Here is a 14,391-nt window from a genome sequence, read left to right on the forward strand (position 1 = left end):
TCTTCCGGGGCTCCCACTCTGAGCTGTCAGCAGGACTGTACAGCAGGGTCTTCTCAGGCCACACACCAAAGCTGCTGTGGCTCCCTGTCCTCAGAGTCCGTGGGGACCATCACTCCATGACCTCTGCGTCTCCATCCCCAAGGTTTTCATGCTGGCTGAACCCTGCAAATGACTAAAATGACTTCTCTAAGTTCAAAAAGCACTTCTAAAAATGTAGCAACTTGTGGTCACTACCAAAGTCCTAACCATGGGGAAACTAACCAGAAAACAATCCCTGCCAACCTGGAGTCACGCACAGATCAGTACACGCAGCACCAGCCCACTGCACACAGACGGAAGAAGCAAAATCGCAACTTACTGGTCATCTGAAATTCTGCAAACGCCACTCTCTCCAACTGCACTCTGAGCAGTTCACACGGGGCATCTCTGAGAAGCAGGAAAAGCTTTACTGCTTTGCTGTAATGCAGATCTGCCAATGCCCGGTGCTGCTTCCTGAGATGTTCATCGCCAACCTAGAACCAAAAAGGAAAAACGTAAAAACCCTAAGGCTGGGATTTCATAATAACTAATGAATCAAGTCACTCGATTGGACCATTAAATGCTTTCTTTTAGGTTTGTTTTTTTTTTCTGCTACAAGTCTTATCATTTCAGCTTTTACATTTAGTTTTTAATTCATTTTTGGTTTTTTGGCTCATTTCCCTTCTTGCAATGCTGGGATGGACTCCAGGGGCTGCAAAAACAGGGTAAGCACCCTGCTCCTGAGCCACACTCCAGCATCAATGTCCTGTTAACTTTAGTTGGTGATGGGAGCTAGAGCCCATGTGTAGGTATCTACGCTTCTGCCCGAGGAAACACACGTGAAGAGTGGCTGAGGGCCACCTGGCAAGGGGAAGCTCTCTGATTTCTGATTGATTGGGCAGCTCTCTTCGGGCCAAGTGAAGACACTCTTCCCAGATGAAGCTGACCTTAAAGGCCAACACTCCAGGGTAAAGGCAACCCAGAGGATGTTAAGGTATCTTCAGTATTAAGCCAAGAAAGAGGGAAAAGCAACTATAATGAAACCATCCTGGAGAAACCAAGCCCAAGTCCACAGCAAAAGCCAAGCCCTACTGTGAAGGGAGGCACTTTCCCCCTCCGCCTTGGGTGACTCCTGGGAACCCCAGCTCTGAGCAACCCGGCTCACAGCACTGAGGGTGCGGGCCAACCGCAAGCTCTGCAATTCCAGCACGGGCAGAGAAACTTTTCATGTCATGAGTGCTGACTGAACTGAGAAAACGAGCAGCTAGATATGCTGCAGGGCTGAATCTCAAAAACATGATGAGAGGTAGCACCCACAGGAGGCGTCGTGTGATTCCTTCCAGAAGGTTCCCAGCACACAAAGAATGTGGTTACAAAGGACATTTGGGACAAGGTACACACCTGGAAGGACACAGCTCTCCAGATCACTATCCCATCCCATACCCTTGAGGCAAGGCCCACTGCTCCCTTGTCTTCCTTTAAGTTGTACACATGTTCCACCTATGCATGCCCATTCATCATGATAGACAAGAGACTAGAACTGGAAAATCTACACACAACTATTACTTACAAGGCCAAACTACATGTAGAATGCATATACATAATACAGCCAGGCAGATCCGAATTATCAAACTAAAACCCAGTCAACTGCAATGAAGAACAATGCACAGCACATAGGAGGAGAAAACGACCCACACTACAGGAGGTTAAGTAGCTGACTTTAGCTAACTAGCGCAGATGGCACTGTAACAGACACAGACTTGTTGGGAAGTGTGCACAGCACGCAGCTGATCTGGTACTGAGCCTGTCTGGGAACGGCCGTACCTGGTTCCGCAGACAGCTGTGGTACATGGACGCCAGCCTGTGGTGGATGGTTGCAGCTCGATACTGACAGAGAGGCTGACGGGCAGACACGGAGTCAATGTCACAGTACTTCAAGGACTTCATCATAGCCTCGCTGACTTCTTTCTCAATCTGTGTTTTATTCAAAGGGGAAGAAAAAATGACAAGCTCATAGTCTGACCATCTCTACAGTGTTTAAATGCTGCTGGTTAAAGACAGTGAGCTTAAATAAGGTGAAGGCTCCTCTAGAATTCAGTAAATCCGGTCACCTGCTCCTGAGCTTTTCTGGACAACGGCGCATAATCTTGCTGCAGAGTGGCCATGGTGAAGTAAGTAGTGGACAACTCCCAGTTCACAGAATCCCAAACAGCCGGGTGTGTGTCTCGTGTTCCCAAAGATCTCAGAGCTCTCAAATAGTAATCAACAGCCTGCCATGGAAGGAAAGGTATAAATTCATAACTCAATTTTAAATTAATACTATCACAACTCAAAATTAAATTAATTCATACTTTAAAAACCACCCAGTTATCAATTTAATTTTAGGAGAATTTATAAAAGGATATTACAAATGAGGGCAGGAAGACAGGAAATCAATGAGACTATTTTAATGAAAAAGTTATTCAGAGGTTGGAAATACGGCTCAGGTGATAAGAGCTCCAAGGCAATGCACAAAAGCATCAGGTAATAGGTTCAAGTTCCAGTCACATACCAAAAAAAAAAAAAAAAAAAAAAAGCTATCCAAAGCAGACCAACCACCAGTTTCTGTGGAGACGACAGCCAGCCAATCCATGGTGCCGTGTTTTGACTTAGGTATACATGAGAACACACATTATAGGTTAGCTGACAAGACTATTTAACGGCAAAAAGCAAGCCGCTTCACAAGCACACATGAGCTCACATGAGCACAAACACCACACCCAATGTCACCACCCAGGGGCTCTGGGCACTTCTGGGATGTGTTTATTCTTTCTCCTGAGTACACACAAAACTTGAAAACAAAAGCAAGCAAGTTACTTTTACTATCAAGTTTGTGGTGCGTGAACATTCTCCACAAATGTCACTTGAGTAGTGAAAATATTAAGTGCTCATTTTTTGTATTTTCTCTAACAAATGGATGTTACTTACTGTTTGGCAAAAACCAAAGTAGAAAATGAGATAAATAAGAGATACTTGAATTTTAAACTGAATGTTAAGAAACAGGGTAAATATGACAGCGTGGATTATTTGCAACTATAATAGAATAAGTAAACCTGCTGCAATTGTTTTGGGAAGAGAAGGGCAGGGGTTGAGGTGAGACTGGAATACACTGTAAACACATGTAGAAATATGATGAAATCTCCCTTATAACTAATGCACACTAGCAAAAATGTGTTTAAAAAGTAAAATAATTTTTTTTTTAAAGTTGGAATTTTGAGAGTCTTTTTCTTGCTGGTCCTGGGGCTTGAACTCAGGGCCTGGACCTTGTCCCTAAGCTTTTATGCTCAAGGCTAATGCTCTACCATTGAGCCACCATTCTACTTCTGCTTTTGGGTGGTTAACTGGAGATGAGTCTCATAGAACTTTCTTGCCTGGGTTGGCTTTGAACAACGAGCTACAGATCTCAGCCTCCTGAGTAGCTAGGGTTACAAGTGTGAGTCACTGGTGCCCAGCTTTGAGGGTTTGCTTTTTAAAAATAAACACATTAACCATTTATTCTTCTTACACGTATGAGTTTTCTTCAAAGCTCCTCATCTTGCTTCTGCTGCGGCGGCTTTCCAGTGAGTCTTCGTTCTCCCTGACACTAAAGGCGAGCTCACCTCTGCCATTAGCTCATGATACCTCTGCCATGCATTGGGCTCCCTCCTCTCTCCCTGCGATTCCCTGGCTGCCGTGCAGGGCAGCGGCCTTCCACAGTCCAGCGCTCCCACTTGGGGCCCTTCTGGTGAACCTTTAACCCGGTGGACATGCACTCCAGTCATACCAACACAATCTATGGAATCATCTTCTGGCCATTCTCACCATTTCTAGGTGTGTTAGTGACCTGCCTGGCCCTGTGCCGCTGCGGCTTAATTACTTTGGGCTGTACAGCGATTTGCAGAGCAATGGCCAAGTAGAAACACAGGACAGAATAGGTGGGGCCTGATCAATAGCAGTCGTGTTACCTTGTTGTAATACAAGCCCTCTTCTGGAGAAAATTCGCGTTTGAACTCATCCCCCGCGCCACAGTGTGCCTGTGCACAAATTCGCATGAGTCTTCCCGTGTTACACAACAGAAGGGCAGCATTTGTGGCATCATCAATCAACTCAAAGTTGTGAATTCCCTTTTCAAAACAAGAAAAGCTTTTTTTCCACAACTGTTGCTCTGCAGCAGACACAGATTTGCTCACTTCACAAAGAAAGAAAGAAAACAGTTGCATAAGCAGACATCAGTGTGAACACCACTGTCTCAAAGTGACAATGAGAGGAGCACAGGTGACGAGAGGCTGGGGGAGGATCAGCCTCTGGAGGTGAGCTGCAGTGTGCTCCCCTCCATGCCAGTGTCACCCAGCTATACCGGGAAGGAATCTGGGGGGCTGGGGGGCGGGGACCAGCCTCCGGAGGTGAGCTGCAGTGCACTAGCCAGCTACACCGGGAAGCATCCTCTTATTCATTATGCTGACCTTGACTGCATTTGGGGTGAGGTCTTTACAAAGTAATCGGGGTTAAAGATCATTAAAAGTGGGTCATATCCAATAGGACCAGTGTGCTTATAAGAAGGCAGAATGATGCAAGGGGAAAGAGCCATGTAGACTCAGGAAGAGGGTAGCTGTCTGAAAATCAAAGAAAAGCCCCAAAGACATGCAGTCTTGCTTGGATTTTCAGCTTTTAGAACTGTGAGACAATCACTTCTTCCAGTGACCCATCCTTGTATTTTATTGCAGTAGCCTGAGTAGCCTAATGCGACATAATCATGGCACGCCCTCTTCCACGGTGAAATTAAACCATGCACATACACACTGGCACCAAAGTGTTACTCTGCAAAGACTCAAAAGCTCTGGTCCCATAGTTTTAGGAGGCTACAGTTTTGTCTTGTATTCAGTTCTCCTGGGCTTCAACTCTGGGCCTAGGCGCTGTCCCTGGGCTCCTTTTTGCTCGCAGACGGACTGTACCACTTGGGTTTTTTTAGTTTATTGGAGATAAGAGTCTCATAGACTTTCCTGTCTGGCTGGCTTCAAACTGTCATCCTCAGATCTCAGCCTCCTGAGTAGCTAGGATTACAGGTGTGAGCCATTGGCGCCCAGCTTCTCCTGGGCTCTTGATTGCCCCTTCTCATGCCTACTTGCTGACTTCCTCCTCTGGATGTCCTTCAAATGCACAGGGTCTCCTACCAGCAAGACCTGTTGGGGGCACCACGTGTACCCCAAGGGTCAAGCAGTGTTTGCAGCTTGGCAGGCATCTGAGTATGTGTTCAACTTACTGCTGTTCTCAATTTCAGCGCAGCCCCTTCCCTCCTCACAATTACCTTTTCATTCACTCTCCTAGCTTTAGCTGCCACCCCCATGGGAATGGTTCTTAGCCCTAATAGCTCTAAGCACAGTTGCTGTCAACTAATAAACTAGGCCTTTCACATACCTTTCAAACCCAACCAGGTCCATGTGACCCCCCCCCCCCCCTCACCTTGCCTGCTTTGCAACCCAGGTCCGCATGCACTGGACCCTCTCTCCCAGCCCTTTCCTGCAGTGCCTCTCACTCTCCAGAGCTCCTTCCCTCCAATTTCCTGCTGAGAGCCTACACACCATGCCCCTGTTATATACCTAACAGAGTCTGGAACATGGCTAGTTGCTCAAGTCCCTTCTGTATTGGCCAGATAATGTAAAGTACAAAGGTGAGAATGGAAGATACAATGATAAACCCCCTGGATTCATCTTTTAATAACACACAATCAAGTGCTGAAGGTCTGACTCATGAAGAATCAGTACGACTTCCTAATAAAATGGAAAAAGAGAATAATCAGACACTTACCCATTCTCTCACTCTGTATTGCAGCAGCTTGATTCATATAGAATACTCCGATTTCATTTCTAATGTTACCCATTCTCTTCAATACTTGTACATAGTGCTCTGGATTTTGGCTTTTTAAGTCACTAAACTGCAAGATTTCATTAGCTGCCTCATAGCATTTACAACTAACTGAGAGTTGACTTTCCAAGTCTGTAGACAAGTCAGTTGCCCATGCAAATCCTTAAAAAGAAACATCAACAGTCAGATAAACTCTTCTTTAGTATCTAACTGAGCCTGATCTTTTACAAAATACAAAATGCACTATAATGGCATGTAAACAGATAACCCAACACTATGTGTCCTATTGTGATGTTTAACAATGAAACATCATTCCATGACTTCATGACTCCCTTTTTTCTCCTATGGAAGCATTAAAATTAAGATCTCTCTTAAAAAAAGAAATAGAATAAAACAAAATTTGTTTTACAATAAAGATGTCTTTGTTAATAAAACTATTATAAGAAACACTTTGTTTTAAAATTACAAAACATTTCTCATCACCCAGATTTTCTGAGTGTACAAGTTTTTAGATTAGTTGTCTACTGTTAAAAGATAGATAGAGGGGCTGGGGATATGGCCTAGTGGCAAGACAGCTTGCCTCGTATACATGAGGCCCTGGGTTCAATTCCCCAGCACCACATATACAGAAAACAGCCAGAAGTGGCGCTGTGGCTCAAGTGGCAGAGTGCTAGCCTTGAGCAAAAAGAAGCCAGGGACAGTGCTCAGGCCCTGAGTTCAAGGCCCAGGACTGCCCCCCCCCCCCCCAAAAAAAATAGATAGATATACATACATACATATATTTGGCCAGTCCTGGGGCAAGGACTCAGAGCCTGAGCACTGTCCCGGGCTTCTTTTTGCTCAAGGCTAGCACTCTACCCCTTGAGCCACAGCGCCACTTCTGGCTTTTTCTGTACATGTGGTACTGTGTATGAGGTACAGGGTATTTGCCAACACTCTACCACTAGGCCATATTCCCAAGCCAAGGATATTAAAAAAAAAATTAACACAAGTTCTAGAATAAAGAATAAAATGCCAATGTTAAGTATTAATCAGCAAAGAAGCTGCTAGCTGAGTCCTCAAAGATTTATAAATACCACCTAGTGAAATGGAGATCCAACATTTAAGGGGGAGGAAGGCAGCATTCCTGCTGCGACCCTCAAATCTATGAGAAAAGGTCAGCTTCACAATGGAGTGTTTTAAATGGAATCACTGTGACAGGAGTGGTATACACATGCTGATGATTTTCCTAATGAAAAGATCATTTGAGAGAAAGAAGAGCAAAGATATTAGGAAATAGTAATTTCCCTCTTACTCTAGTTTTTAACTGTCCAAGCCTTTATTGGACATACTTGGAAAGTGCATTCTGAAGACTGCCACTTCATCTCGTGTTACCCTGACTGCAGCATGGCTTATGTAACTGGACTGAGCTGAGGCTACCACTCCTGTGATTAAATTACTTGCTTCTCAGCATTAAAGCCGAGTGATGCAAGATAGCTGGCTGTGAACGGACTTTATCTGAAGTCCCGTGGGTTTATACAGAGGGTAAGTAATCCACTTTGACCAAATGACTGTCCCTTTCACCCATAGTTATATAGTTACTTATATTTAGGAACTGTGTTTAATAAAAACACAGGATCACACTCAATTTAAAAACTAAGAAATAAAACAAAACAGCAACTATCAAAAGACAAGCATTTCTGCAGCTTTTCATACTCAAATAAGCACGGTATAGGCAGATAACTCCACTGTGAGTCCAAAGAGGAGTCCGCATACCTTGACAACTGGACTCTCTGTGCAGACTGTGCAGTATCTCCTGATCCTCTTTTGTCTGGTAATTGAATTCTTCCAGGTGTGCTGCTCTATTATTTGCATTCTGGGCCAGCATGAGTTGGATATCACCACAGAGTGTCAAATATTGAGAAAGGAATAACAGCACTTCAGAAAGCATATTGGTGCAGAGACAGCAGTAAGTATCTATGTAAAAAATGGAGGAGAAAAAGCCACAGTCACCTTAAAACTGAATAAAACATTAAAACACGAAGAAAACCTGTTACTAGCTGAAAACTCTGCACCAGCACATCTAGTCTATCTCATGTGCAGTGACACACATGCTTTGTGTGCTTCACACTATAGACAGGTTAAACCACTGTGAGAAGAAAACACCAGGTTGCACACACAAGACTGTTCTAAAGCCAATTTTACAAGGGGAAAGCTTCCCTTTAACAACTCAAGATGCCTCTCCCTCCCAGAGAGCATATTCACTGCAGTGGCTTACCATGACTCTGCAAAGCCAGCTTGATGTATCGTAATGCTCTACCGTATTTCTGAAGACTCATGGCAGCGTCAGACAAGATGTAGTAGGCCTTAGATGACTTGAGAATCAGCTGAAGCTTCATTTTATGTTGCCAAGAACCAGGTATCATTCCAGATTGACTGGAACAATTACCCTTCTGAAGAGAGCCCACTATGACATAGGAAGAAAAGACAACATTTATTTAAATCTAAGTGTTAACAAAATACTGCTTCTTTCATCTTTTTTTTTTTTAACTTGGGGCTTTGCATTTGCTTGGCTTACTTGCTAGGCTGGCACTCTACCACGTCAGCCATACCTCTAGCCAAGCTTCTTTTTTTTAGTTAAGTATGAAATAATCTTGCAGACTTTTCTGCCCAGGCTTCAAATCAAGATCTTCAGATCTCAACATCCTGAGTAACGAGGATCACAGTGACCCCTCTAGCATCCAGCTCTATTGTTTATGTCTTGAGAGACTCATTGCAGGCTTAGGTATTACTGCCACACTTGAGCCAGCAAACACCGTATTTTCTTTTCCGGCTTAAGACAGACTAAAACAGTTGTGTCCAAACAGACTATTGCTTGGGAGTTTCAAGGCTTTCTGTTTCTCTGTAGTCCACAACTCTTGTTACTTCCTTCCAGGGTTACTGGCACAGTTCAACTCACAGACCAACTAAATAGCGTGCCTTCCTAAATCAGTCTCCACTTTGGTCAACCTGACCTCAGATGTTGAAACAGCTTCTAACCAGTTGTTGAACAGACATCTTTCTAAGCTATATATTTCTACTCTTTTCTACCACTCAACCCCTATAGCTGATCAGCCAAAGGTAAGTTTCTACATGCTTCCTACAAAGATGCCTGCTTTCTCCTACTTTATGGTTGCTTGTCATTTTCCCTACCATGAACACTCTCCTCTAACTCCAACCTTTCCCACCATCTTCATTCCACAACACGAATATATGCAGAGAGAAAAATGCTGAGGAACAAAGAATACTTCCAGCCTTAAGATGTCTTTTTTTGTTTGTTTGTTTCTCAAACAGACTTACTATTTGGCCTAAGCTGGCTTTGAATTCCAAATTCTCCTGACTCAGCCTCCTAAGTGCTGAGACTATAGGCATCAGGCACGGTCGACCATGCCTAGCAATTTCTCATTTTTTTCATCAACTAGACCCATAATTCTTTCAAAGCAACAACAAAAACTCTTAGGCTTTATGACAATTTGTGCATATATTTCTTTCTTCCTCTGCTGCTATAAGTATGTGGGGTTTTATGAAAAAAGTCAAAGAAGAGTAAGAGGAAGGTCTTGACTGCAAGTGTACATATGTGTTTGGAACTGTTTCATAAGTGATCAGAACGTAAGGCTAGTTTCAGAATGTGCTCAAAGCATTGGGAATGAAGTGCAGTAATTCTGACCGGGGATAAAGGTGATTATTGAGAATTTGAACTTGAACAGGATTTTCAATAAGGGAGAGGAAAGAGACAAAAATCCTGGTGTGGTTTGTCTCACTGCATGTGAAGAGTGGCATGCAAGTAGCAATACCAAAGTGTCAGGGAAATAAACCTGCACCTCCACCACACGTAAAGAAAGATCCAGAAAGCACTTGGAATTAAAACATACAGATTTTCAAAACATTTTTAAAATTTGAAGCCGAGTAAGAGGAAAGGGGACCCATAGATTACTGTTGTAGCTGTTTAACTGTGAGTTAACAAGAGCCCACACTTCTTGTTGGTACTAAGTTTTAAGCCCTTTGCCTAAATGAACCATTTGCATCTTTGAGCAGCATTTAAGGTGGTCACTAGCAGCAGTTAGTGGGGGAAAAGGCAGCTCAACAAAAAGTTTGAGCCTTGCCCTGGCAAGGACAAGACTGGAGCTGCCGGCCTGCTTCCCAATTCTACACTCGCAAAGCCTCTGCTCACGCACCACAGGGCAGCCTTTCTATGCTCACAAATCCTCTGCACATTCACCACAGGCACAGGGCAGCCTTTCCACGCTCACAAAGCCTCTGCACACGCACCACAGGGCAGCCTTTCTACGCTCGCAAATCCTCTGCACACTCACCACAGGGCAGCCTTTCCATGCTCGCAAAGCCTCTGCACACGCACCACAGGGCAGCCTTTCTACGCTCGCAAATCCTCTGCACACACACCAACAGGGCAGCCTTTCAAAACTCACCAGGCTGAAGGCCTTTGTTTCTTACAGTGGGAAGTGGGAAGGAACATGAAGCTTCCTTATGTTATTAGATAAATCCATCGAAGACCCAAATTATCCTATTCTGATTTATTTTCCAAATGAAAGACTATGTCCCCCTTACTTCTTGTTCACATGACATCTTTTCCCCCCACTCCCAATTCTTTCCAATGAATGCCTTGACATGTCTGCTTGCTGATAAATGGATCAGTACATGATTCTATTGAAGGCCTTATTTGCACATCAATTCAACTTACTTTTGTCTAAAAACAAGGCCATCTGCTTCTCTAACCCCTCGGGGCCTCCTCTTGTGGATTCATCCTCATATTTTAAGGGGATTGGGGTGCTGGGGTCAGCTGCAGGAAGGTCACTTTCTTTTTTGATGCTGCTATCTACAGATTTTAAACCCTTTAAAAAAATGAAAAGTTATTACTGTATGCTTAAATATTTACTATTTACTTTCACATCCTTTTAGAAGGGAAAAACACTTATTATGAATTGTTTACTATGAGTCAATTGAAACTAAATTTTAGACAAAATCTCTAAAAATTTACAAATGATCTGAAAGATCTGAGTAAAAATGATTTGGGTATAGTTAGGCTTAAGGAAAAAAGACTCATAGCCAAACAGCACTCAGAGTAACATTGAGACATCAACAAACAAGTGCTATTTGTAGATCAAGTACAAACTTGGCTGGAAAAGTCACCACTAAACAGAACACCTACCTCCAGAACATAACTGAGGACAAGTCTGCAGCGTTCTTCTGTGTCATGGCAAACTGGAAACGCACAACTGGGCTTCAGAAACAAACAGTTGCAAGTGTTAACATGCTATCCGTCCTACAAATCTCATGGCTCTCATCACTTGGCAATAGTTATTAAAACATTCTGAACCAGTAATTTAGAAATGCACTTTTGCATTTAGCTTGGTAAGGTTATCTCATCTGAAGGCTTCTGTATTGATTCTGTTTACAAATTGTTTATTATCAACAAAAAACTTAAGATCTCCCAGTGTATGTACTGCTTTAAGTAGTTATTAACATTCTAAAAATAATTCTATGAAAAGGCAAGCACAAGAGTAGTTTTAGATAAATGCACACTAAATCTAGTAGATCAGCTCAACTCCTAATTAGCATGCATTCTTAAGAGCACACAGTTAACAAAACCGTCAATTTACTAGTAGGTTAACAAGTACCAACTATCACCCAAGGTCTTATTGTGTAATACATTTGCTTAATTAAGAAGCAAGGCCAATTAACAGCCTCAACTACCACTAAGTGGCATTACGTGTAAGGGCCTCTGGGAAACATTTTATACTGTTGATTCTGGGAGGCTGGAATTACTACTCGTCTTTCACAGAGAAGCCCATTCAGATGGCTGAGGAATTTGAGTGGACAAAGTGAGTAATCAAAGAAGGGACCCTGATGTTCACACTCACTACCTAAGCTTCAATTCATCCAACACAGACAAGCAAAGCTAAGACATGTTTCTATGAATACTATGATCACATTGTTTATGTGCCTCAGATATCACAAAAAGGGCTGTCTTTGCAAAACAGTGGTGCTGACATACCACAACATCTTTAATTATCATCTATTTGTCTGTCCTGTTAAGTCCAGAGTCTTGTATTTTAATTCAGTTTCCCAAATACACGTTAGCAATCAGTGACAACAACTACAAAAAAGTTCAAGTCCACTGTGGGCTGAAGTGGAACATGAACTAAAATTTACACGTGTAGTTAACGATTTTTCTTGTAGTTAGGTTATTTCCGGGACAGCCAATATGTGATCTAGATATGGAAAGTAGAGTTACATTCCAGTCAAGAAGATAAACACATACAACAATGAGAGTATCAGAGTCAAAGAGCTCTGAGAAGGAGGTAAGACACAGCATGCTTTGGTTAGAGTGCCAGCAAAGTTTTCCTGAGCAGGCATTTTAGCCATGATGTTAGGCGAGAAAAAGGCAGCCATGAACAGATTAGGAGAGGTATGGCTCCCAATAGAAGGAAGAGCAAATATTTCTGGGACAAAAAAACCAATGTGGCTGTGGTAAAGAAATAAGCAAAGTTAAGGAAAAGAAGAGCAGAAAGATAGACAATATTTCAGGGTAACAGAAAAATGCCCTCTCAAAAACACTTGGATATAGTTTCCACCTGTTAAATTCAGTTTAAGACCCTGCTATAGCCTTGTGCTAATCACTAGAAAGGACTACTAGAAAGGAATACTGACATAAATGAAGCTTTGAATCATGTGGGCTGGGTACCCCATGACAATTCACTGTGGGGTTAATTTTAAAACCAGGCTTTAGAACTCATCATACTAATAATTATCACACTCTGAACCACAAGAGCCTTAGTAAAGTAATACCACGTTTTGAGGATTACTGCATTCAAATATCATTTGTTTTATGTTCCACTGATAAAACTTTAATGCAAATTCTAACATGCTCACTCTAATCTGATGAATGGACTTGTACTTTTCTGGTACGGACAATTCTCCAACAGACTTAATTATTGCCACTGCTTTGTTATCATCTGGTGGATCAGAGCTGGTGCTGTAGGATCCATTTTCATCACTGTCGGGCAGCTCCTCCTCCTCTTCACTGTAGCTTTCATCAGAATTCTCGTTTAAAGGAGATTCTGAGCTTTCTTCCTTTTTAGGTTCATCTAGTTGAAAAAGCTCCGAAAGCATGTAATTGGCTGAAGCAATAATCTTACAGAAAGAAAAAAAATATGTAAACGATTGCAATCAAAACTGTCTCGTCATCCAAAGAGGAATGACACTGTACTAACAAGTTTTAGGACAAGGTTACAAATAGGTTGTTTTCACTACACAGATTTTAATACACACTGAATGTTCTCAACTTGAAGTTACAAATGCCGTGGGTGGCTCTGTGAAATCCTGCTGGGTGGGACAGTTTCCTTATTTCAGAAAATTTTCACCCTGAGCACATCTCCTTAAAAAAGGTAGGTACTGTATTTCACTGCGAAGAAAGAAAGCTATTTGTGTGTGTGTGTTTAATATGTAACTAATACTACAAAATCTATGGTTCTAATAGGAAATAAGCACACTAGATTTGAGGTAAATTCTATCCTGATAGCTTAAAATTAATCATTATTTACTCAATTTACCTTCTTCAAGTTCAAATTCTCGGCCACACATGAATCATAATTCAGATTTCTAGCTTTCACATTATCCACAAGTACACTAAATACCCACCTCTAAGAAAAATTAAATATTCAAGTCAGAAATTCATCTTTCTCATCTGTTTTCCCTCCAATGGTCTGCCCTCTGAGCGAGCCCCAGTCCTCTCCAGAACCATCTTATCTCCAAACTGGATGCAGCTACAATTGGCCCTTTTTTTGGTGTTAAGTCCTGGGGTTTGAACTCAAGGCCTGAGTGCTTTCCCTTAGCTTTTGTGTACAATGCTAGCACCCTACCACTTGAGCCACAGATCCACTTCCAGCTTTTTGGTGGTTAATTGGAGAATCTCATGAACTTTCTTGTCTGGGTTGGCTTTGAACCATGAGCCACTGACACCAAACTTTTAATTTGTACTTTTAAAGAAAAAGTGCATATTCAAATATGCTCTAATTTAGGTAGCAATAATTAGTCACATAATGAAAAACAGAGCTGTCAAATTCAGGCCACTGAGGGCACAAGAGGTATAAGACTGTAGCAAGCATGCCTAAGAGGCTATTTGAAGACACACTTGAATGTACTACGTATGGAAAGTGAACCTTAAAATGATAGCATGGTCCGTCTGCGTAAAGAACTTTTAGAAGATACCACAAGTTTTCATCTTCTACACTGATAAAACAAACACATTGCTGATTGCATTACATGAATTCTAAATTTATAAAACAGTAAGTTCTATTCTAGAGATATGTGAGCCTCATACAAAACTACTCTATATAACGCATGCAGTTTATTTGTCTCTCCAAAATTCAGCATGTACATCATACTGACAGCACAGCTCAGTTCAGATTAAGTGCAGCCAGAGCTCGGTAGTCACCTGTGGCTAGTGGCCCCCAT

The 14,391-nt window shown here is 42.3% G+C and overlaps 1 protein-coding gene across 2 annotated transcripts in view; it reads right to left on the bottom strand.

Moving 5' to 3' along the window:
- Edrf1 (erythroid differentiation regulatory factor 1) overlaps positions 1-14,391 on the bottom strand; it is a 36,675-nt gene that overhangs the window by 8,333 nt on the left and 13,951 nt on the right. For both annotated transcript variants that reach the window (XM_048338048.1, XM_048338047.1), the window contains exons 13-22: positions 12,808-13,068; positions 11,084-11,155; positions 10,616-10,766; positions 8,156-8,344; positions 7,654-7,854; positions 5,842-6,060; positions 4,002-4,225; positions 2,130-2,288; positions 1,843-1,992; positions 359-512 (exon numbers count right to left, since the gene is read on the bottom strand). In XM_048338048.1, the coding sequence (XP_048194005.1) occupies positions 359-512; positions 1,843-1,992; positions 2,130-2,288; positions 4,002-4,225; positions 5,842-6,060; positions 7,654-7,854; positions 8,156-8,344; positions 10,616-10,766; positions 11,084-11,155; positions 12,808-13,068 (1,780 nt within the window). The remainder of the gene's footprint in view (positions 1-358; positions 513-1,842; positions 1,993-2,129; positions 2,289-4,001; positions 4,226-5,841; positions 6,061-7,653; positions 7,855-8,155; positions 8,345-10,615; positions 10,767-11,083; positions 11,156-12,807; positions 13,069-14,391) is intronic.

The sequence above is a fragment of the Perognathus longimembris genome, chromosome 2 (assembly GCF_023159225.1).
Source record: "Perognathus longimembris pacificus isolate PPM17 chromosome 2, ASM2315922v1, whole genome shotgun sequence".
Classification (NCBI taxonomy): domain Eukaryota; kingdom Metazoa; phylum Chordata; class Mammalia; order Rodentia; family Heteromyidae; genus Perognathus; species Perognathus longimembris.